This window comes from Narcine bancroftii, chromosome 9, assembly GCF_036971445.1.
Source record: "Narcine bancroftii isolate sNarBan1 chromosome 9, sNarBan1.hap1, whole genome shotgun sequence".
In the NCBI taxonomy this organism is placed as follows: Eukaryota; Metazoa; Chordata; class Chondrichthyes; order Torpediniformes; family Narcinidae; genus Narcine; species Narcine bancroftii.
Genome location: NC_091477.1, coordinates 79984820 through 80008090, shown reverse-complemented (window position 1 = coordinate 80008090; position 23271 = coordinate 79984820). Strand labels below are relative to the sequence as shown.

The window sequence follows — 23271 nt, the reverse complement described above, 5'->3', positions numbered from 1 at the left end:
TGGGGTTCTGCGCACTGGTTATGCCTTGGGTTTGACCGTTTTGTCCACTGTTAGCTTTAGTTGTCGACCTTTCAGCTTTCCTACTCCCTGGAAAACTGCGGGGAATTCTTGCTTCATATCCTCGTAAGACTGAACTGAATTGACACGAGCTCCAATATGAAGTATTGCCAGATCTTGCACCGTGCGTCTACTCAGCAATGGTTCTCCCCTCTCATCTATGACAACAAACTCTGCTTCGGTGTGCTTGTCACCACCTTCAACAGTCGCAGTGAAACATCCAATGGTCTGCAATGGCTTGGTTGCTGTGTATGGATACAGTTTCTTTGAACACTTATTTGACGTACAAATGATCTTTTTTTTTTCAATTTCTCCCATAAGTGTCGGTCAATTACATTACTGTCACTGCCTGAGTCTACAATGACCGGAACTGTCACATCACCATTATCACTGGGACTTTCTCATGATAGTCATCATTCAATGTAAACTGATAGTATTTCTGCCCATCCTGGTTGTCGTCATCATCCTCACTTTCTGGGTCACCTTCTATATGGCGAATAGTGCCTTTCTTTCCAGGAGACTTTCCTTTCCCCCAAGCTTTGCCCTTAGAAGCTGTACTCTTCCCATTCTGGTTTGCATTTGACTTGCTTTTGCACTTCTTTGCAAAGTGGTCTTTACCTCCACACTTTCTACAAACTTTGCCTTTTGCTGGGCAGCATGGGTCTTTTCCAAAATGACCTCTGTCTGCACATCTGTAACACTCCAAGTCACGTATCGGCATATTTCTTGGCTGGCTATGGCTATGCGAGAGCCTATTTACTTGTTGACAAACTTTGTCTTTACTGGGCTGGCTTGAGTTGTCTTTCAGTTTCATGGTATGAAATTGCCCCTCAACAGCCTCTAATGCAGCAGCAATTGCTAAAGTATTGGTAAGTTTCAACTCACCCCCTTTTTCCAGCAATCGCCTTCTGAGTTTGTCTGATCTGCAATGCTGCACGACTTGATCCAATAACTGGTTGTCCAAATCAGCTGCCACGTAATTGCATCCAACAGACAGTTGTCGCAATCTCGTCACGTACTGGGCGACCGTTTCCCCATCTTCCTGTTTTGTTTTGCGAAACAAATGGCGTTGAAATGTGGCATTCGGTGTCACTACATAACGTGCATTCAATGCATCTACAGCTTTCTGGTATTCCTCCTTCCTTCCAGTATTCGAAAGCATCTTAAAAGTTTCCTGAACTGCAGGTCCTGCGGTGAAGAGAAGTAACACCCTCCGCTGCGCTTTCTGCTCCGCCGTACTCCCATCGAGAAATAGGCCACGACTGTCGGCGTAAGCTTCGAACTCTTCAAACCATGCCTTCCACTTCACGCTTACAGTGCTTGCATCGCCCGTCGGGTCAAAATGAGGAACACCGCGAAGTGCTAGAAATTCAGCACCAGTGACTGCCATGATGAAATGTTCCAGCTCAAAGCCACAGATTCAAAATCCAAAATGTTTATCCTCGTCGCCAATGTCACATTTGTGGCCCGAAATGTGAAATTGATAACACCATCAACACGATTTACCTGTTGAACATCAGCGTGTCTTTATTTCTCTGCTTCCATTATTCCTCCATTTTGTCTGCATACAACACTCGCATGCCCTCTCACTTCGATCAGGTTAATACCTCAACCTCTATCTGCATACATCTCATGCATATTCATTATCATGACAGGGGTCAACATGAAATAGTGACTGAACCAACTCTAGGGATAAAATAAGCAGCCTTTTAACAAGATTCAAGTGGTTGGATGACTGTAAACGTCCTTGACCCATTGCTGTTTCCGCCTGAGTGTGGGATTAAGGATCTCTGGTAGAACTCAAGAAAATGGGTGTGAACAGGAAAATACTTCAAAAGCTTGAAGTATATCATCCACATATGCTAATGAATCATGTTTAGATTGGACATTTTTTTCCAACAAAAGGTTTGCTTCTTGTTAAAAACTGGGCATCACTTCAGGCTAAACACAAAGATAAAAGATTTGCGGTATCAAATAGAAAGTTGGCAAAGCATTAAATTAACTTTTGTGGAATTTATGGCACTGAATTCTGAGTATCTCTGAGCAAAGCTCTCAAGTTGACTGAACAAGTAGCACAACAAATGCCAAGAATGCAGGGTTTGTCTTGGTCACCAATTTTACAACCAAAGTCAAGCTCTTTGGCTTTCTTAGTAAGTGCACTCGCATTGCGTCCTTGAGCCTTACACGAACATGTGCCACAAATGTGACAGAACGTATTGCAGCTATGGCAACACTGACAAGACATTTCTGCTGTAATGAATCTTTCTGACGACAATAAATGCTATTGATAAGTAGACCCACTATGCTATTGCCTGAAAAATGTGCATCAATATGCCTTCATCTATAATCAATGTAATGCACAACATCTGTATATGTGAGCTGCTTTTATAGCTTGTCTGCATCTATCCTGAATAAGCACATCTAGGCCTAAGAAAACAATTAGGCCTGCACCAAGTCCACATCTAGGCATGGTTGGACTGACCAAAGCAGATGGTGTTGTGGGCAATATACTTGAAGACTAATGTTATTTTAAGAAAAACGATATGTGATAGGAAACGCTTAAGGTTATTTTTGTGATCAGCAGTCCAAAATCCAGAAAATACACCCTCAAGTGTTCAGGAAGCAAAATTTTCATTGTCCAGTGTTATTAAAGGCCAACCATCCTCAACAGCAGGACATGACTGCAACAGATCCTAAGACCTTGTGCCCAATTACTTTCCACTATTTCTTCAAAGCTACTCTTTTTACTATTAATGTCGCAAGTGAGGATATTACCTGATGGTTGAATGTATTAATTTCTATTCACAAACTGCTGAGAAAACAAGGAAGAACAAATCTATTTCAAAACTGTGCAGACAATGATAACCTCCAAGAGGGAAAAGTCTAAATATGCATCCTTGATGTTCAATTGCACTTCCATTGATGACACAACATCCTGGGAATCCTGGGGGTCAACATTAATCAGAAAATGAACTGGACCGGCCACCTAATACACTCACAGGATGCAAATCATCTCTTGACAATCCCACAACAGAATACTCTATGATTCATGAATGTAATTCTAACAATAATCAAGCAGCTTGACACCTTCTAGGACAAAGCAGCCAGTTTGATTGCCTCTCCCTCAAGAAACCTCAATGTACTTTCCTTCCACACCAATGTGGGTACAGTGTCCACAATCTATAGACTGCACTGCATTTACTTGGCTAGGCTATTTCAGATGTATTGTTAGAGTACATACCATCCTGAGATTCTATTTCTGCAGTGAACAGAGCATGTGTTGGGTTGTGTGGATCCTTGATGCTGCTGCTGCTCTCAGATGGCAGTGGGGAGGGTTTTTGCCTGTGATAACCTGGGCTGTGTCCACTACCTTTTGGAGGGCTTTATACTCAGGGGTATTGGTGCTCCCACCCCAGACCATGATCCAGCCAGTCAGCACAATTTCCAACACTCATCTGTAGAAATTTGCCAGGGTTTCCCATGTCATACAAACCTCCACCCTGACATGCATTCTTCATGACGTCATTAGTGTGTTTGGACCAGGAAAGACCTTCCAAGATAGTGACTCCCAGGAACTTATTTGCACACCCTGTTCAGCTTTGATCCCTCAATTATCACTGGATTGTACACCTCCAGCTTTCCCTTCCTAAGTTTTGGTGACATTGAATACAAGGTCATTCTTCATGCATCTCCCTTCAATGGGACGTCCCAAAGGCATCTACCATAAGTAACTACCATAAGTTACATCTCCACTGGCAGATTCGCCACCAAGTTACCCACCATGTTGACTTGCAATTTCATCATATGTCCTTCTTCGTTGCTGGGCCTAAATTTCTGAACTCCCTCCCCATCAGCACAGCCCACAGCCAAGAGATCACAGCAGTTAAGTTGGGGGAATCAAGTGCATGAGGAATAAGCAATACATCCCGAATTAGCCAGAAGTGCCCAGGTCCAAGAAAATGAATAAATATGCGGAGTCCCTGCAGGATCTGCACAAAAAGGAATAATGGTAAAATGGTGAAAAAATACATTTCCTGATGATGTATACCCTGGAATATGAGGTGGTGTGAGTACTAGAGTAGGGGAGTAGAAAATGCGAGATAACTCCTTCATAGAATAGCACACTCTAAGCTGCAAGGCTGTAATATGGGAACAAAACAAAATTCTGCTCTTTGTCACTGGCATCGTGCTTTCCTTTAAGGTTATTGGAAATGGAAACTCTCTAATCTTTTTTTCCAACCAAAATACTGCCTGTGCAATCGTTGTGAGCCCATCCGATGGTTAACACCAAACGTCCTTAAAGCTAATACAGTACACGAGCGTGATGCAGAACTCGATTTGTAACAAGAGTAGGTTCTTCCGACCTATGTCCTACGATTTCCAGTTTATTTTTAATGAGTTCAAACACATGGACCTCTTGCATGTTTAACACTAATACCTGAATTGATCAAATTGCCTCGAAGCACAACTTTGCAGCCTTTTCACTGAAAACAGCTTTAATGGGCAGATCACTCCGAGCTCACACAGATCAAATCTCCTGGCAGTCTGAAAGTGTCACACGCCATTTCCTCAAATAATGCAAAGTGTTAATCGTTAAAATCATAAAGTTGATGCAAAATAAAATCACCTAGAATTTGGAACCCCGCTATCTGATGTCATTTAATAGCCAGCTTTATTTATTGATATCAATTACATATATTTACTTGGATTTTTTTTTAAAAACACAGCTTGGAGAACCTCAGTGGTTTTCAAACTGCTCCCCCCCCCACCCCCCCCCCCCCCCCCAACTCACATACCATTTTAAGTAATCCCTATGCCATCGGTGCTCTGTGATTAGTAAGGGATTGCTTATGAGTGGTATGTGGGTGGAAAGAACAAATTTGAAAACCACCGTTTTAATCGTACCTCTTTGACTCATTATGTGCACGGTTTCATAATTCCAAAGGAAATGGGCCAATGAAAATTTTTCTCAAACTATTTCAGTAACTAATGGGTCCAGAGCAGTGATACTCAACCTTCTCTTCCCACTCACATACCCTTATTAATCTCAGAGCACCGATTTCCGACTGGCAACTAAAATTACCGAAACGTGTCAAATCTATGGAAGCGTTCCTTCACCCTCGGTGCAGGGCTTCATCCTCGGGTCTGCTAACGTACACCTTGGCAATGTACCTGGCCGCACAGGTACACCACCTCCCCACAAACCGCCACACCCCGGAGCCGCGGTCACGTGCCGCAACCCCATGTATCAATTTTCACCAATCCTCCTCGATCGCGACAAGTTACCGGTGGACCACGTGGACAATGTATCTTTTCGTCGGTCGTCACTTGCTCACCGCAAGGGGAGGTGCTCGGGCCTTTGGGGTTGGGGCGGGGGTATAAAAAGCACATTTTTATCATTGGAATAACAGAAAAGTAAACCGCGTTACCTATGTCCGCTCAACCACAACAGAGGTTACAGCTTTAGACTGGAGGTCGGCAGGCATTTCCCACCCCACCCCGGTGACAAAACAGGCGCATCCCCGGGGAACGACGGTGCCAACTTCCCGTAGTCTGAGTCGCTGTGCACAAAGACAGGGCATTTCCCAAATCATTTGAAACTACAATGGAAAGGAAAACGGTGAAATGTCTTCAATTATGAGAAGAGCTTATTGCACTTTCTAGGTTTAATAGGAGTGTTAATGTACGAACACGTCGCATCAGCTGCGGCCCTCGCCGCTGGAGACCTGAACGTCCCACCCGGAGGGACTGGTACAAAAACATGCTGTACGATTGCGGGAGCACCGAGTTTTTTTCCGCACAGAGGCTCCATGATAGGAGTGACTCTCCTTACCATAAAAACCCTGTGAAACGCGTTGGGATGGTATAGATGCAAGAACTGGTTTCTGTCCCGTTGAGCGTCCCACCTCCAGCTGAATAATTATTCCCCCGCGTACCTTTCGCGCAAAGGTGACGCTGTAGAAATAGGCTTTAAAATGCGACATCCGTATGGTCACATTATTTTTTGCTGGAAGCTGTGATTCCAATTGTTTCCCCCCAGATACTCAGACGTGTCGCTAAGCCCTCCCCCCCTTGGTGCTGGAGTGCGATGCGGGGAAACTTCAAATAATGGTAGTCAGGACGGAGACGCTCACACATTTAAAATAAAGTGAGTGATGGCTAAAGGGACGCGATCTGGTTTAATGATCCGGACTACATCTCATCGGATCTACTATTAAAGGCACTAATTCTAATGGTGGCCCTTCCGTATTCTCCAACGTTCAGACAAAAATACTCTCACAGAACATCCCGCCAATTTGTGAATTAATTTTTATGAGATTATAATTCTTGCTTTTGCACTCCTGCTGGGAGTGACGCATCTTTGATACCACCTCTCAAGAACAGCATTTTATTGAACAAGATCCACAAGCCAAATACACACTTTTTAGCACAAGACGAAGTAAACCATCCACCCTCATCTCACGTCAAAAGTTATATGCCCCCATGTAATCCTTCTACGTCAACTCTCACTTTGATTATGTCCCACTTCTTCCTTGCACCTTTCTGTCCGATCGCTGCCATGGCTCTTGAAGCCCTGCTGGGGAGGGGGGGGGGGGGGTGTTGTCCCTTTAAGGTGGGAGTCGAGTGAGCCAGCCGTGTGATTGACAGCGGAGACGTTGCTGGTGCCTCCTTCTGCAGTTTCTCCGCTTCCATCTCTCTCTAGTAAGCGCTCAGTAACTTTAAAGAAGGGATGCAGGCTCTGGCGGACTAAAATGGCTCTCCAGCGATGGATTTATCCTTTACTCCTCTTCCTCCTCACCAGTCATGCCGCCCGAAAATACCCGGCTAACGAGGGTAAGTTGCACTCCAGGTGACCATTAACATTGGGAAGAGGGGTAGAAAGTTGACGACACGGGCTCTGGGCATTCTTTTGCGATGAATTGAAACGTGAACCCAATCATAAATTGCCCGTTAAACGCTGCACCAGGAATTACAAGGCGGGTTTCGCACCGGGGCTGCGAAATACCAGTGGCCCTCGGAGCAGTTGTTCCTTTTCGCAATTGGGAAATTGCAGCGTTGGTCACTGGTTGGTAGATCTGAAAGTTTGTGAGAAGTGGGTAAGAAATAACCTTGAGGATTGGGCGTGGGGGGGGGGGGGGACGGGTAAGGATTTCTTGGACCCGTTTTGCCTGTGAAGCCATAATTAAGTAACATTTCCCCAACAGAGTCTGCTGTGGCCATAGATACCCCTTAAATAGCATCACCTGGGATCCTGTTAACGATGAACCTGGTGACGACAGCACCTTTAGAGTTGCATCGTTGGGGCAGTTTGCCTTTGGTGGGGGGGGCATGCAGACGACATCATTTGTCTGATCAGTGAAAGTCAGCGAGATTCGAAGCGCTTGAGAAGATGGAATGCCTTCCAGTTGGTCCCTGGCATTGTGCACTCACTTGACTGAGCACCCATCCTGTCTGGTGCGGGTGTCCTCTCCCTCTCTCTCCTGTACCAGCGAACACGCACAGATGCCGGGAGACACAAGGCGGCGACCTTTCTCGTCTTCCCAACGCTGGTTGGAATCAATTCTGTCGCCTCTATTAGTGAGTTTTTAACATTCTGATTCTCTTTTTTTAAAAAAAAATACCATCAATTTGTTATTACAATCTCTTGGAAACGTTATTCAATGTTTCTGACATTTAAGCACTCCACTTTTTTTTGCACAATATTTTATTGCTGGAAACCTGGTTATTCGCTGATAGTCAAAGGACTGAATCTTGCAGCCTGGCTCTTAAAGCTGCAGACCCCCTTAATTTTACTGGACAAAAGAGAAGCTGATGTTATTTTTTTAAAGACATTCGCCGTTACCCGTTTCCAGATTTACTCCTCTATCCCATCTGAGGATGGAGGCTTGAGGTCCGGAGAGCAGCTCTCCATCCATCCGCGGTATCGGCCAAGGGCCGCCGTTCACTTTCTCGGAGAGTAGTGGGTCAAGTTGAAAGCCACCTCCTGTTCCACCTCAAGTCCAGTAGGGGTCACCAGAGAGCATCGGTGAGCTTGCAGCTGAAGGCGAACCTGCATTTTTTTGCTGTTCCAATTTCCAAGCCAGGGATGCTAATAGCAATTGAAGTCTCCATGATCTCATTAAATGGCAAACAGCAGCAAAGTACCCAGTCATTTTTTTTTTCTTATTTCTAATTTGGAGGTTAACCTGGGTTCCTGAACGATGCCATGTGTGGCTCTGCCTCTAAACCTTGGGCAATAGTAGGCAAAAGTCAATGGCATCACTAGGGTGGTGCGGACCACACTGGGTGACACCAAAATGGCATCACTAGGATGGTGCGGACCACACTGGGTGACACCAAAATGGCATCACCAGGGTGGTGCGGACCACACTGGGTGACACCAAAATGGCATCACTAGGGTGGTGCGGACCACACTGGGTGACACCAAAATGGCATCACTAGGGTGGTGCGGACCACACTGGGTGACACCAAAATGGCATCACTAGGGTGGTGCGGACCACACTGGGTGACACCAAAATGGCATCACTAGGGTGGTGCGGACCACACTGGGTGACACCAAAATGGCATCACTAGGGTGGTGCGGACCACACTGGGTGACACCAAAATGGCATCACTAGGATGGTGCGGACCACACTGGGTGACACCAAAATGGCATCACTAGGGTGGTGCGGACCACACTGGATGACACCAAAATGACTGGCTATAACATTTTTGTGAAGTGTTTCAGCAGAAATGTGGGGTTTTTTTGTATAAAAATATCCCTGCAATTTGTTTTTAGAACAAAAACATTTTTTGTAAGCACATCTTGCATGTATCAATATACCTACAAGGCTAAAACTCTTTGCTAATTTACTTTTTGAACCTTTCAATGCACTCTGGTCTGAGCTGTCAGTTACCCAATTACAGTGATGCTTTGTACCATGTGGTTTTGTCTGCACGCGCTGCGAGCACGCGCTGCTGTTTTCATTGCAGCTGGCGTTTTTATAGTTGTTGCCTTTGTAAAATTTTCTGGTTGTTTGCACTGCAATACTGTGGTAATTAGTATTTGTGAATCTATATCAATAATTTTTTTGAGAATGTAACAAAGTTTCAAGTTAAAAATCATAATTTTGATGTAGTTCTTAAATGTTTTTATTTCTAATTCTATTGTTTTCTTACTGAATTTTCACTAACTATATGTAACTAAATATATTTAGGCTGTGTCTATGATATTGTAATTAAAAGGTGTCATTTTAATTTTGCTAGTTGTTTATCTCATCTCCCTTACATTCAGTGATATATGGGAATTACGATTAACGAGAAACATTACAAAAAACATTACTAAGGATTCTGTATGGTCTGGTATGGGAGGAGGTCCATGGAGTGGGTGTGGGGGGAGGGGGGGGGGGTAAATGACACCATGAGCCATGAGTTACTGCACAGGGTGACACCAACCCTAGTGATGCCACTGCCAGAAGTGGCCTGCACATGCATGTTACCTTTCATAGTGACTGGTAGTTGGGAATTGTTAGGTTCTAGCAAATCAGCCCTTTCAGTGTCTGCTGACACATAGTTAATGGTTAGCCTTGCGCTTGGTGACGACAATGCATAATTTCACAAAGGCAGAGGTGGAATCCAGCTCAACGAGGCAGAGTACATCCACAGCATCTCATTTATTACCTCACATTTTAAAGACAAAACTTGATTTTGGGTCAGTTAATCTAAAGAATGACTGATTCTTATGGTTGATTTCACCAGATTTTGATCCCACTTTTTGACACTCGTGTCATTGAAGCTTGTATTTACAGAACATCTCCCACTCCCACCTTGCACTGGCCTGTGCAAGAACTTAGTGATTAGCAGGGCAGTAAAACTAGAAGGATCAAAGTCCCACCATGCCCTTTGGTTTGCTGAGTGTACAGGGAGATTCCATGGTGTTTTAGAGTAGGAATTGTGGATCTTTTCCCCCCGATATTAGGGATGTGGCTCCACAGCTGCGCTGCTGGGATGAGGTCAGCAAAGTTCAGTGCTGAAAACAAGAAGTGAAGTGGTTCATGCTGCTCATCTGTACTGTGGTACATTTACTCAACCAATCTGTTGTCACATTCAGTCCCCACCCATTTGGTATGACAGACCAGAATATTGATGTGAACTAAGCAGTGGTACAAACGGAGTACGTTCAATTTGCATCGTGCATCTCATGTTCTCGAGATGTACATTGTTGTTGCATAGCTGGCATTTTTCATGAAATAGCACAGTGATAGGAAGCAGGTACTCTATTTTAATGAGAGAGATGTAGCTGCTGGAATCTGGAGCAACAAACAATCTGCTAGAGCAGTGGTTCTCAACCTTTTGCTTTCCACTCACATACTACTTAAGTAATCCCCATGCCATTGGTCCTCTGTGATTGGTAAGGGATTGCTTAAGGTGACATGTGAGTTGGAAGGGAAGGTTGAGAATCACTGCTCTAGACCCAATTGTTACTGAAATATTTTGCTGGAGAAAAATTGTCATTGGCCCATTTCCTTTGGAGTTATGAAACTGTGCGCATAACGAGTCAATTAGGTGTGACAAGCCCAGAGGACCCCCAAACCCAGCAGCAATAGAAATTCACTATGACAAATGGTTACTTAAACAAAATTTGCTTTTAATTTTCTTTAAACATGAAAACAGGATCAAACTTTAACTTATTGCTATTAACTTCATCCCCTTCTAATTCTAAGTGCACGTGTATGTAATGTGTATGTAAGTTCAGAAAAGTTCTGATTCACCGTCCAAACTCACTTCTTCACTCTTCCAAGTTCATCATTATCAGGCAAATCTTATATGGTGCACAGAAATTAATATTTATGAATCTTCACTAGGCTTTGGTGCTTGAAAGGTAAATGGTTGCCACTCAGGAAGGTTCTTGTTGGTTATCAGTTTGACACAAACTGATTCTTTCTGATCACCCACTTCAGTGTCTTGCTGAAGATGCTTGCCCCATCAAGGTTTTCCAGGTGATTCTCTCTCTCTGCTCTGTGTCAGAAAACCTCATGACCCTCTTAGAACAGCAAACTGCATTCTGACAGACTGCGGCACCGGACCCAATCTTCTGAGTTCATTCATCTGTTGCTTTCCAAAACAATAATCCATTACTCCACACCATGTCCAATTAATATGTACTTGTGAAGTCCTTCAGCAAAGCAGTTTCTATTGTCTTTACAAAGACACTGGAAGCCTGGACTGTCTGACTTGAGCAGAGCTCTGGCATTTTAAATGAGATCTTTGTTGTGAAGTGTTTGTTTGTGTCCTACACTTAAAAAAAACCCACAATTTATCTTCCAAAAACATACCTATACATAATATAAAATATAACATAATCTGTCACATAGGTACAATTAAAACAGTGGTTTTCAAACTTTTTCTTCCCAGCCACGTACTCCTTTCAGCAATCCCTTACTAATCACAGCATCTGTGGCATAGGGAATACTTAAGGTGGTACGTGAGTGGAAAGATAAAGGTTGAGAACCACTGTGCTCAAGGTTTGTTTTTACTGGTGTTGGTAAGAGGTTAAATATTGGCTAGGACATCAGGGAAAATTGCCTATTCTTCTCAAAGTGATATCATGCTTCTTTGTGGGGTTGAGATTAAATCTTAGCCAAGAAATAACACTTGTCTGTCCTCTGCCTCATCTATTGCCAGGGTGGGGCCAAACTAAACAGAGGAACAACTCAACTCCTTTTGGCAATGTTTATTCTTCCAATTTTAGATGCCCCCCTCCCCAACCTCTTTCTGGCTCCATTGTTTCCATCTCTTCTTTACCAACTCCTCTTCTTACTTTTCTGTTTAACTCCTCCTCTTCCCTTCCCATTGGTCTCTTTCCACCTCTTGCACCTTCTGCTCAATGACTCCAGCTCCTTTCCCTCTTGATATACTTGACTCCTTCCTATTTTAGTCTTGATAAAGGGTTGGAATCTGAAACATTGACTGACCATTTCCATCCATGAATCCTGTATTTCTCCAACATCTCCTTATTTGCATCTTGCTATAGGGTTGAAGTGCCACTGAGACTTTAAGGGTGGAATCTACATCTATTGATAAATGTGAATGTTTCTTAATGGTTCAGTGGTGCAATACGTTGAAGAACAAGTGTACAATTGGCCTTTTGTGCTGAAGGCTGGTCTTTTCAAACAATATTAATTCCCTTCACATTGTATCATTGAACTTAGCTGGTAAGGAAGGCCCTTATTTATTAATGCAGAGAAGAAGGCTGTCAGCCCAGTGCCATTCTTGTAGAACAACCTCATCAGTCCCACTCTCACTCTCTTTATTCTCTTTTCTCCTACAACTTGTTCTCTCACATATGGCTATCAATTCCTCTTTGATTCATTCACCATGAATTTCCACTGAAGAACAATTCATTGTAGCCAATTAACATGCTGATGCATCTTGCATATGTGGGAGAAAAAAAAACAGTATACTGGGGGAAGTCCACACGATCACAAGGGCAGAGAGAAAACTCCACACAACGTCTGCAGTCAGGATCAAAACCAGGTATCTCGAGCTGTGAGGCAACATCACTGGCTGCTACACCACTGTGTCATCTGAGTTGATGTAGCTGAGACTGACACTAAGCTCTTCCCCCACCCAGAACTATTGATAATCACAGCTATACACACAGCCTCAGTGACAACATTCAGTACATGTGAATTCAATCCACAGAGGATGAGCTCAGTCATTAATTTTCTGCACATGTTCATTTCAACCCATAACAGTATGACCTGCATTATACTGTATTGGCAGCCATGGAGTTGGAGATGGGCATCATGGAAACAGACCTTTAAGCCCATCAAATCTATGTTGACTTAATCCTAAATTACTCTAATCCCTTTTTAAAAATTCTATCCAGTTATCATTTTCACCCAGGAACTCAGAGGTCTCTCTCTCCTCATTTTCTCTCCCTTTTGCTCGCTCTCCCTTTTGCTCGCTCTCCCTTTTGCTCGCTCTCCCTTTTGCTCGCTCTCCCTTTTGCTCGCTCTCCCTTTTGCTCGCTCTCCCTTTTGCACGCTCTCCCTTTTGCTCGCTCTCCCTTTTGCTCGCTCTCCCTTTTGCTCGCTCTCCCTTTTGCTCGCTCTCCCTTTTGCACGCTCTCCCTTTTGCTCGCTCTCCCTTTTGCTCGCTCTCCCTTTTGCTCGCTCTCCCTTTTGCGCGCTCTCCCTTTTGCGCGCTCTCCCTTTTGCGCGCTCTCCCTTTTGCGCGCTCTCCCTTTTGCGCGCTCTCCCTTTTGCGCGCTCTCCCTTTTGCGCGCTCTCCCTTTTGCGCGCTCTCCCTTTTGCGCGCTCTCCCTTTTGCGCGCTCTCCCTTTTGCGCGCTCTCCCTTTTGCGCGCTCTCCCTTTTGCGCGCTCTCCCTTTTGCGCGCTCTCCCTTTTGCGCGCTCTCCCTTTTGCGCGCTCTCCCTTTTGCGCGCTCTCCCTTTTGCGCGCTCTCCCTTTTGCGCGCTCTCCCTTTTGCGCGCTCTCCCTTTTGCGCGCTCTCCCTTTTGCGCGCTCTCCCTTTTGCGCGCTCTCCCTTTTGCGCGCTCTCCCTTTTGCGCGCTCTCCCTTTTGCGCGCTCTCCCTTTTGCGCGCTCTCCCTTTTGCGCGCTCTCCCTTTTGCGCGCTCTCCCTTTTGCGCGCTCTCCCTTTTGCGCGCTCTCCCTTTTGCGCGCTCTCCCTTTTGCGCGCTCTCCCTTTTGCGCGCTCTCCCTTTTGCGCGCTCTCCCTTTTGCGCGCTCTCCCTTTTGCGCGCTCTCCCTTTTGCGCGCTCTCCCTTTTGCGCGCTCTCCCTTTTGCGCGCTCTCCCTTTTGCGCGCTCTCCCTTTTGCGCGCTCTCCCTTTTGCGCGCTCTCCCTTTTGCGCGCTCTCCCTTTTGCGCGCTCTCCCTTTTGCGCGCTCTCCCTTTTGCGCGCTCTCCCTTTTGCGCGCTCTCCCTTTTGCGCGCTCTCCCTTTTGCGCGCTCTCCCTTTTGCGCGCTCTCCCTTTTGCGCGCTCTCCCTTTTGCGCGCTCTCCCTTTTGCGCGCTCTCCCTTTTGCGCGCTCTCCCTTTTGCGCGCTCTCCCTTTTGCGCGCTCTCCCTTTTGCGCGCTCTCCCTTTTGCGCGCTCTCCCTTTTGCGCGCTCTCCCTTTTGCGCGCTCTCCCTTTTGCGCGCTCTCCCTTTTGCGCGCTCTCCCTTTTGCGCGCTCTCCCTTTTGCGCGCTCTCCCTTTTGCGCGCTCTCCCTTTTGCGCGCTCTCCCTTTTGCGCGCTCTCCCTTTTGCGCGCTCTCCCTTTTGCGCGCTCTCCCTTTTGCGCGCTCTCCCTTTTGCGCGCTCTCCCTTTTGCGCGCTCTCCCTTTTGCGCGCTCTCCCTTTTGCGCGCTCTCCCTTTTGCGCGCTCTCCCTTTTGCGCGCTCTCCCTTTTGCGCGCTCTCCCTTTTGCGCGCTCTCCCTTTTGCGCGCTCTCCCTTTTGCGCGCTCTCCCTTTTGCGCGCTCTCCCTTTTGCGCGCTCTCCCTTTTGCGCGCTCTCCCTTTTGCGCGCTCTCCCTTTTGCGCGCTCTCCCTTTTGCGCGCTCTCCCTTTTGCGCGCTCTCCCTTTTGCGCCCTCTCCCTTTTGCGCGCTCTCCCTTTTGCGCCCTCTCCCTTTTGCGCCCTCTCCCTTTTGCGCCCTCTCCCTTTTGCGCCCTCTCCCTTTTGCGCCCTCTCCCTTTTGCGCCCTCTCCCTTTTGCGCCCTCTCCCTTTTGCGCCCTCTCCCTTTTGCGCCCTCTCCCTTTTGCGCCCTCTCCCTTTTGCGCCCTCTCCCTTTTGCGCCCTCTCCCTTTTGCGCCCTCTCCCTTTTGCGCCCTCTCCCTTTTGCGCCCTCTCCCTTTTGCGCCCTCTCCCTTTTGCGCCCTCTCCCTTTTGCGCCCTCTCCCTTTTGCGCCCTCTCCCTTTTGCGCCCTCTCCCTTTTGCGCCCTCTCCCTTTTGCGCCCTCTCCCTTTTGCGCCCTCTCCCTTTTGCGCCCTCTCCCTTTTGCGCCCTCTCCCTTTTGCGCCCTCTCCCTTTTGCGCCCTCTCCCTTTTGCGCCCTCTCCCTTTTGCGCCCTCTCCCTTTTGCGCCCTCTCCCTTTTGCGCCCTCTCCCTTTTGCGCCCTCTCCCTTTTGCGCCCTCTCCCTTTTGCGCCCTCTCCCTTTTGCGCCCTCTCCCTTTTGCGCCCTCTCCCTTTTGCGCCCTCTCCCTTTTGCGCCCTCTCCCTTTTGCGCCCTCTCCCTTTTGCGCCCTCTCCCTTTTGCGCCCTCTCCCTTTTGCGCCCTCTCCCTTTTGCGCCCTCTCCCTTTTGCGCCCTCTCCCTTTTGCGCCCTCTCCCTTTTGCGCCCTCTCCCTTTTGCGCCCTCTCCCTTTTGCGCCCTCTCCCTTTTGCGCCCTCTCCCTTTTGCGCCCTCTCCCTTTTGCGCCCTCTCCCTTTTGCGCCCTCTCCCTTTTGCGCCCTCTCCCTTTTGCGCCCTCTCCCTTTTGCGCCCTCTCCCTTTTGCGCCCTCTCCCTTTTGCGCCCTCTCCCTTTTGCGCCCTCTCCCTTTTGCGCCCTCTCCCTTTTGCGCCCTCTCCCTTTTGCGCCCTCTCCCTTTTGCGCCCTCTCCCTTTTGCGCCCTCTCCCTTTTGCGCCCTCTCCCTTTTGCGCCCTCTCCCTTTTGCGCCCTCTCCCTTTTGCGCCCTCTCCCTTTTGCGCCCTCTCCCTTTTGCGCCCTCTCCCTTTTGCGCCCTCTCCCTTTTGCGCCCTCTCCCTTTTGCGCCCTCTCCCTTTTGCGCGCTCTCCCTCTTTCCCCCCCCACCCCCCCCCCACTTTATAGGGGTCCCTGGTGTTGAGGCAGCTGCCCTCCAAGCTGCACACTGCTGTGTTCAGCAGTTATGAAGAACCGGAAACCTGGGTTCTCTTTATCTTGAATTTTAGTCTCTGCTGTTTGTAGCATCCCATCTGGAGTGGTAATCCTCCTAAGCGTAGTGCATCTCAGACTGTATGTTCCAGATTAACATTGACAAAACAACTACCCACAAGTATCTTGGAAGAAATCTGTTTTTTCGCTTCACAAAATAACCTTTATTACAAGGACTTTGTGCCCATTCTGATACATTCTTGTCTATTTTCATTTCTCTATATTTTTCTTACCCGTTTTAATTAATGGTCTCTGTCCTGAGTTTCCTCTAGTATTTATACTGGCGAAGATAAACAGAAGGGAGGCATCATGAGTAATCCATGCAGAGTTAAATTTCCAACTGATTTGGTAATTTCCCACATTCATTCACTTAACTGCCTCTCCCAGTGCCATATGAACTTGCTTGAGTTTCAGTATCTTCTGATGGTGTCAAAATACTATCCCTGGTTATATGGTTATGTTTTTGACAGAAGCATGCATTTCTAGTTGAATGGTCTAACATCTTGGAATGAGGGCAGGAGAGTAAGGAGGTGAGAATGCTCAGCCAAAGTGAGGGCTGAACTGTAATGATACTTAGAGGAAATTGGAGAGAAATTTGTAAAGAATGGGACTCTGGCAGCTGAAGGCATGCTTATCAATGTAATATATATGATGTTGCTGATGAGATGCTGGAGTTGGGGTAGAAAGCTTCACGTCGCTTGCATAATACAGCAGAATTCCCCATTGAACTCTCAGCGAAAATGTATTTCAGTATCTAACGGGGTTGAGGAATGTAATTGATTATTCCTTCTTCAAGATAAAATGCAGACAATTTTTTTCAGTTAAACGGTAAACTTTGTAAGATGAGAGAAAAATTTTGCAAATTTATAATGCTTCACCTCTGAATGGGGACTAACGATCAGCCTGTAAGTGAAGTACCTTGGGCCAGGTAGTACAAATCTGCCCGTGTACTGCTGAATGTCCTTCAATATTTGAAATGCTCTGACTTCTGATATGTGGTGTTTCCTATTAAGTGGCTCCCTTATGATTAGGAAAAAAATTGTATTTAATAAAAAAAACTCTGCAATATGTTTTCTGTTCACCTTCTGAAGACAACATTAAGTCTGAATCAATTAATAGAAATACTGAGCTGCTTGGACTAATGCCAATGTATGTGCTCAGACTGGGGCAGGAACCATAAATGTTACCCATATTGCTTAGGTACAGGTCAAATGTCAATGCTCATCCCTGTAACCCAAAAGATCACTTCAGTGTTGATCATAACATTACTTGCTTCTTCACTCTGTTTATCTATAACAGTGGACAACAAAGATTTTGCTTCCTGAATACTTTTTCTAGGTGTATTTTATGAAATTTGGGCTATTGATCACAAAAATCACCTTAGATTTTTCCTATCATGTACCACTTTTTAAATATTACCTATTTTTGCAATTTCCTGTCCTATTTTAAGCCTGCTTCAGGCAAACAAAAACATGAAGTACAACATGTCATTGAAAATTCATTTTCTGCATTCCCTCTTGAACTTCTTCCCTGCTGATTTTGCTGCAATCCTTGAAGAACAGGACATTGCGACCATGGAAAAGACAAATGGAATCCATCAATGCTGTCCAACTATTGTTGGACAATGACACGAGAGGCATCAGATGCTAAGTATAAACGAAAATCAGCGGCAAAACATTTTTAGGTCTGTTGAAATAATACAATGTGTCAGCATCATTATGTGATTAAACATGTTAAATTCAATAAATATTAATGTCGTATATCTCCATCTTCCAACATGATTCCGCAAATCTGAAATTAGCTTTGTGTTCATCTTGAGGTTGTCTGTCATAATCTCTGATATTTTGTCACGAAACAAACCTTTTGGAAAAAATGTGTTGTTAAGTGTAATAGCAGAAAAAGGAACAATGAAAACCAAGATTAGTACAGAAACAAAACCATAAAGTATTATTTAACAGCAATATCATGAGTGGGTAGTTAAGCTGCTTAAAAATTGTTTCTAGGTGAATCAGTGTTTAGTATTTTTGATCAGAATTACCCAAGCTTTGATTCTAATTGAATGGGTTGATCACATCCAGAGTGTGACAGCAAAGGATGTTACTGTTCATCACTTCTTCTGTAAAGAGCAGAAAATGATTGGAATTTATGCTTCTGACCTTGTAGAAAATTCCTGAGGAAGAAATGTAACGATTTTCCCCATGCTTCCCACACCATTCCCACTAGGATGGGATTGCTAACCAGATTTGGCCAAGAAAGCAGTCAGGATGCCTGGAATGGGTTGCATGTTGATTTTTAAATGGGTAACTAAGATGTGTTTTAGTACTTTCATTGAATGCACTGGCAATTGTCGGGGTACAGCTCTACCAATGGCAGAATCTCTTTGTCAAGCATGAGCAAACAATCAAAATAATTGCTTCTACCCAAGACTCTTGATATTCATAGAACAAATATTATTTTAAACACTTTTCCTGCATGTGTATTATTTGCCTGTATGAGGACAGGAGAATGCTATTTGGTCAGGTTGTACTTATGCAATCGGATGATAATAAACTTGACTTGAAGCAGCAAACGAGAAGAGAGAGATTCACCATCTTGAGTGGGGGAGAAAAATCTGTCTCGATCACTTTTTCAAACAAGCTCAACTAAACCACAGCAGCACAGAGATTCATTCAATTCATGACACAAAGGGCTGTGTTAGACTGTTGAAGAGGCTACAAGTATGAACTGTCTATCATGCCAAAGATGCCCTGGATTCCTTCCAGTACATTGTGCTCACTCCCTCACTCTGTAATGTTTACTGCCATTTTCTTTGTGTTGTGTCTGCCTGTCTGCTGACTTAATTCGAATATGTAGATATCCTGGTGAAAGACCCTCTTAGAAGTATGCAATTAAATGCAGTGGATAATCCCTGCAATGAAATTATGGATGTAACAAGTGCCCAGAATGGATGAAAAAAGTGGGGTAAAAGTCAAATATTGGCCTGGTTGAAGAACAAGTTTTGCTTACCTTGGCAGAAATTATTATCTGTTTCGAAATGTGTTGTAGAAAGTAAACTGTTTAACATGTCTTTCACCATCGGAACATATCTCCATAGCATGGCAAAAAGCCACAAGTCATTGGCTTGCAGGACGATCAGTTTAGTTAATTTTGGTCAAGGAAGAAATACTGACCAGGGCTTAGAGGACCTACTTGCTATGGATCAGAATCAGAGTTTGTTGTCGTGAACATGTGTCACGATTCTTTAATGTGTAAAATAAAACCAAAAATGTTGGAAGTACTCAGCAGGCCAAACAGCATCCGTAGAGAAAGAGAAAAAAAGAGTAAATGTTTTGTGTCAATACCTTTCTACTTGTTTCAGATTTTCAGCATCTGTGGAATTTTTCTTGTAGGTGTTTTAAAATCTACCTGAGTAGTTTGATGCAGCTTTCAGTCTGCACCTCCTACAGTGCAAACCTCTGGTGTACATGCACTTTATTTTAATATTGGAATGAGATTTAAACCCACTTTTAATTTGTTGGTGAGACTCCAGCCACTGAACACTCAGTGATGCATATACAAGACAAAATCCCTGTTAATGCTGAACATAAATGACAGAACTTTATTAACTTGTAATTGGCAGCCATGTAACAGTTAGATAATATCCTTTTGCTTCTTGGAACTGAGTGTGAGTGCAACCCAAATTGATTGAATTCTGTTCTTAGTTGTCTAACTGCAGGTTTATAGATCGTAAGTGAAATGAATTTGGGCAGTTTCAATTCATTCCCCATTGAACACCCCATAGAAAATAATAATCCGGCACTAATTATCTCTAATTGGATAACTATGTCTGTAAAGTGCAGCTTGATGTGGGGAATGGAAATTCTATGCTTTGGGCTGAGTAACAGCTGTAGTTTGTGAAATGCATTTGACCGGCATTGTGACCCATTAGTTTTCAAACTAGAATGTGCTTGCATTATAATTGGTATGGTATTTTCTAGTGGGACATTAAGTGAATGTGGTCTTCATTGATTCCCTTTTAGAATAATTTGGAGTCTTTTCAGTCAACTTTAAGAGAGATCACCACATCATGGGGAAAGCTAGGTAAATTCAGTGATGCCTATTTGAGCATTTGCAATCTTTTAATATGTTTTAGTTAGTACAAGCAATTTGAGAGAAGGTGGTAATTAATAGAACTCTAGATTTAAGGTTAACATTTGGACCCTTCATTTCAAATTGTATTTGGCATGTTTGCTTCTGAGTGCGACAATTGAATATTCAAATTCAAATTTGGGACTTTGAAAGCAAAATCTAAATGATACTTTATTGGAGTGCTAAGAGAATTCTGTGTTATCAAAAACACTGCTCGAACCAGAAGATATTAACAATCTCATGGATTGACTTGAAAGCTGAGTGGGAATTAGTGTCTTGGCCTTTTCCTTAAACATTGCTGAAAAGATTACTGACTTCTTACGCATGATGTTTGCGGGCATTGGCTATGTTCATATTGACCATCACATTTATGAGTGACTGCACTCAAAAAAAAAATTCTTCACTGGCTGTAAAGTTAATTCCTTTTAAGTGATGTCCTGTGAATATGATATTCTTCTGTTTCATACCATCAAACCAAAAGGCATGTGTAGAAATTATTGAATAGCACTGCATATTTTTATTTTACATGATTCCATTTTACTAGAAAACTATATATTCTGTGTGGCCTCTACTTCAGTGAAACCAAATGCAGATTGGGAAACTGCTTCAATGAGCACTGGCTTTCTGTCCTTGGGTGCAAACTCATTATCCTGGTTGCAAGCCATTTTAATTCCCTTCATTCCCACAAGAAAATGTGTGTCTTCTGCCTCATCCATTGCCAGGGTGAGGCCAAACATAAACATGAGGAACAACTTATTCTTCCTGGGTAGCTTAAAATCCAACAATATGAGCATTGGGTTTTCCAATTTCACGCACTCCCCACCCAGATATGTTTCCATCTGTCCTTTACCTGTTCGTTGTTTTCACTCAACCCCTTTCTTACCTGTTTCTCTACCTCTGCTACCTTCTTTTTATCAGTATCCTATCATTCTTGGCCCCTGTACCTTTTGTATACTTTATATTTCACTTCCCAATTTAGCTTTCACAAAGGATATGAAACCTTGGCCATCTCTCTGTGTGGATGGTGACTGACCTGCCAAGTCCTCTTCCCCCAGCTTACTGTTTAGTTCCCTTTGGCCAATGCAAGAACATTTGAAGAAGAGGAGTTTCCTTGTTCAGTGTGGTTTGATGTACAATGTCATGGAAGTTTGTTGCAATGGACTTGCTGGTGAACCATTCAAAATGTCTGCTTATGGGAGGAGAAGGGAAAAGAGGCATTAATAAAGTGGGAAAGAGTGAAGTGTGTTGGAGAGAGTCCTGAATCCTAGACTGCCAGTCTCAGGTGAAGGAAGCCTGAAACCTATGATTTTTTTTTTCCTGCCATCAAACTGCCATATTTCAAGTCTCCATTCTCAGTTCTTCTATCTTTTGTTTTTAACGTCAAAGGTAAGCATTGAGAAATGACAAGAACCCTTGAATTTATTTACATTTCAGATTGTAGTTTTAAAGATATCCTATTTACTAATTGCACAGAAAATTATTGCACCAGCAATTGTAATCATTGTTACTGTAAAACAGGTTACAGAATTTTGTACATGTATCTGCCTGTATTGTGTAAACAATTTTTTTCAACCCTGTAATATGTTAGATTGTATCTGGATGTCTACACATGTAGCTTGATTAAGAACAATGATTTAAAATCATTCACAGAGAAAGAAGCTTTGTTTTAAAAGGGTCATGCTCTTCTAACTAACAATTTCCCTTTCTATACAAGTGGCATGGCCATTATGTGCTCTTGAGACATGGATCTATACATCACGGAAGCAGGCTTTTTGGCTCATCTTTTCCCTGCTGACCAAGTTGTATGTCTGAACTAGTCTAATTTGCATAAAGCAAAATATGACCTGTTAGCAGAACTCAGCAGGCCAAGCAGCATCCATGGGTCGGAATAGTCAATGTTTCAGATCGGGACCCTGTCTTGTTCAAAAGTTCCAACCTCAAACATTGACCGTTTCTAACCATGGTTGCTGCGTGAGCTGCTGAGTTCATAGAACATAGATCACTACAGAACATAACAGGTTTTTCAGCCCTCAATGTTGTGCTGAGTCACTTACCCTTTTATTTTAAAATTCCTTTCGCAACTTGTTGTTTGCTCAAGATTCTTACATCTGCAGCTTTCGTGTTTTCTCCATTTGTTGGTGTTTGGTCCACATCCAAATCTTCTCCCTTAATCTTCTTTATCCATATATCTGTCCAAATATATTTAAACATTCTAATTATATCTGCCACTACTGTTTCCTCTGGGAGCTTGTTCCACACACCTCCCTCTCTTTGACACGAAGCTTGCCTAGTCTATTTGCATTGATGTAGTCACAGGAGACTGCAGAAGCTAAACATAATCTGCTGGAAGAACTCAATGAGTCGAGTAGCATCAGTGGAAGAAACAGATGGCCAAGATTTGGGTTGAAGCCCTTCAAGACTGGGAATATAATGAGGTCAGGGTGGGAGAAGCAGGATGGGGACCAAAGTTGGATTGGTGGAGCACGGAGAGGCTAGGTATGAAGAGGTGGAAGATGCCAATCAAAGTGAGAGAGGCAAGAAAAATGAAGGAATTGGGTGGGGGAAGGTGAGTTGTACATTGATAATAAGGCTGCCAGTGCTGGAATCAGAATCTAAGGGGACAGTGAGGTTGGGAGTATTAAAGGTAGAGATTGACAAGTATCTGAATAGTCAAAGTATCAAAGGTAGTGGGGAGAAGGCAGGGGAGTGGAGATGAATGGGAGAATGGATCCGGTCATGAGGGAATGGCATAGTGGTCATGATGGGCTGAATGGCTTACTTCTGCTCCTATATCTTATGGTCTGATGATATAAGGAGAGCAGATGGGAAACTGAAGGGGGTGGTGTGGGAGGGGATAGAGACATCAGAGGAATCGAGAGGGGAGATGGGGTGTGAGAGGATGGAACCAAAGAGGAGTTGGGGATGAGAATGTGTGAGGGGCTGGGTGGGAAAGGCGACAAAATTAATGCAATGATGTACTTGCTTGATGTGAGAAAATGTTCACGGGGTTAAAAACTCTCAATTGTCCAATGAATATATGCACTGAAATTTGTTTTTGTTGCAGCTGGCAAACTAAGTAGAAAATGAAATAAAATCTACCTTAGTGTATGCAATTGAATTAAAAGGAGGCATTAATGAAAAAACTATACATAATCAGTTAACCTGTTGCAATAAAGTGGATTTCGGACATGGTAAAC

The 23271-nt window shown here is 44.3% G+C and overlaps 1 protein-coding gene across 1 annotated transcript in view; it reads left to right on the top strand.

Annotated features, from left to right (window-relative positions):
- The first annotated feature begins 6758 nt into the window (after positions 1-6758).
- The window catches only part of LOC138742321 (ephrin type-A receptor 3-like), a 337908-nt gene continuing 321395 nt past the window's right edge, over positions 6759-23271 (top strand). The window contains exon 1 of the mRNA XM_069896585.1: positions 6759-6891. Within this exon, the coding sequence (XP_069752686.1) occupies positions 6810-6891 (82 nt within the window). The 5' untranslated portion in view covers positions 6759-6809. The remainder of the gene's footprint in view (positions 6892-23271) is intronic.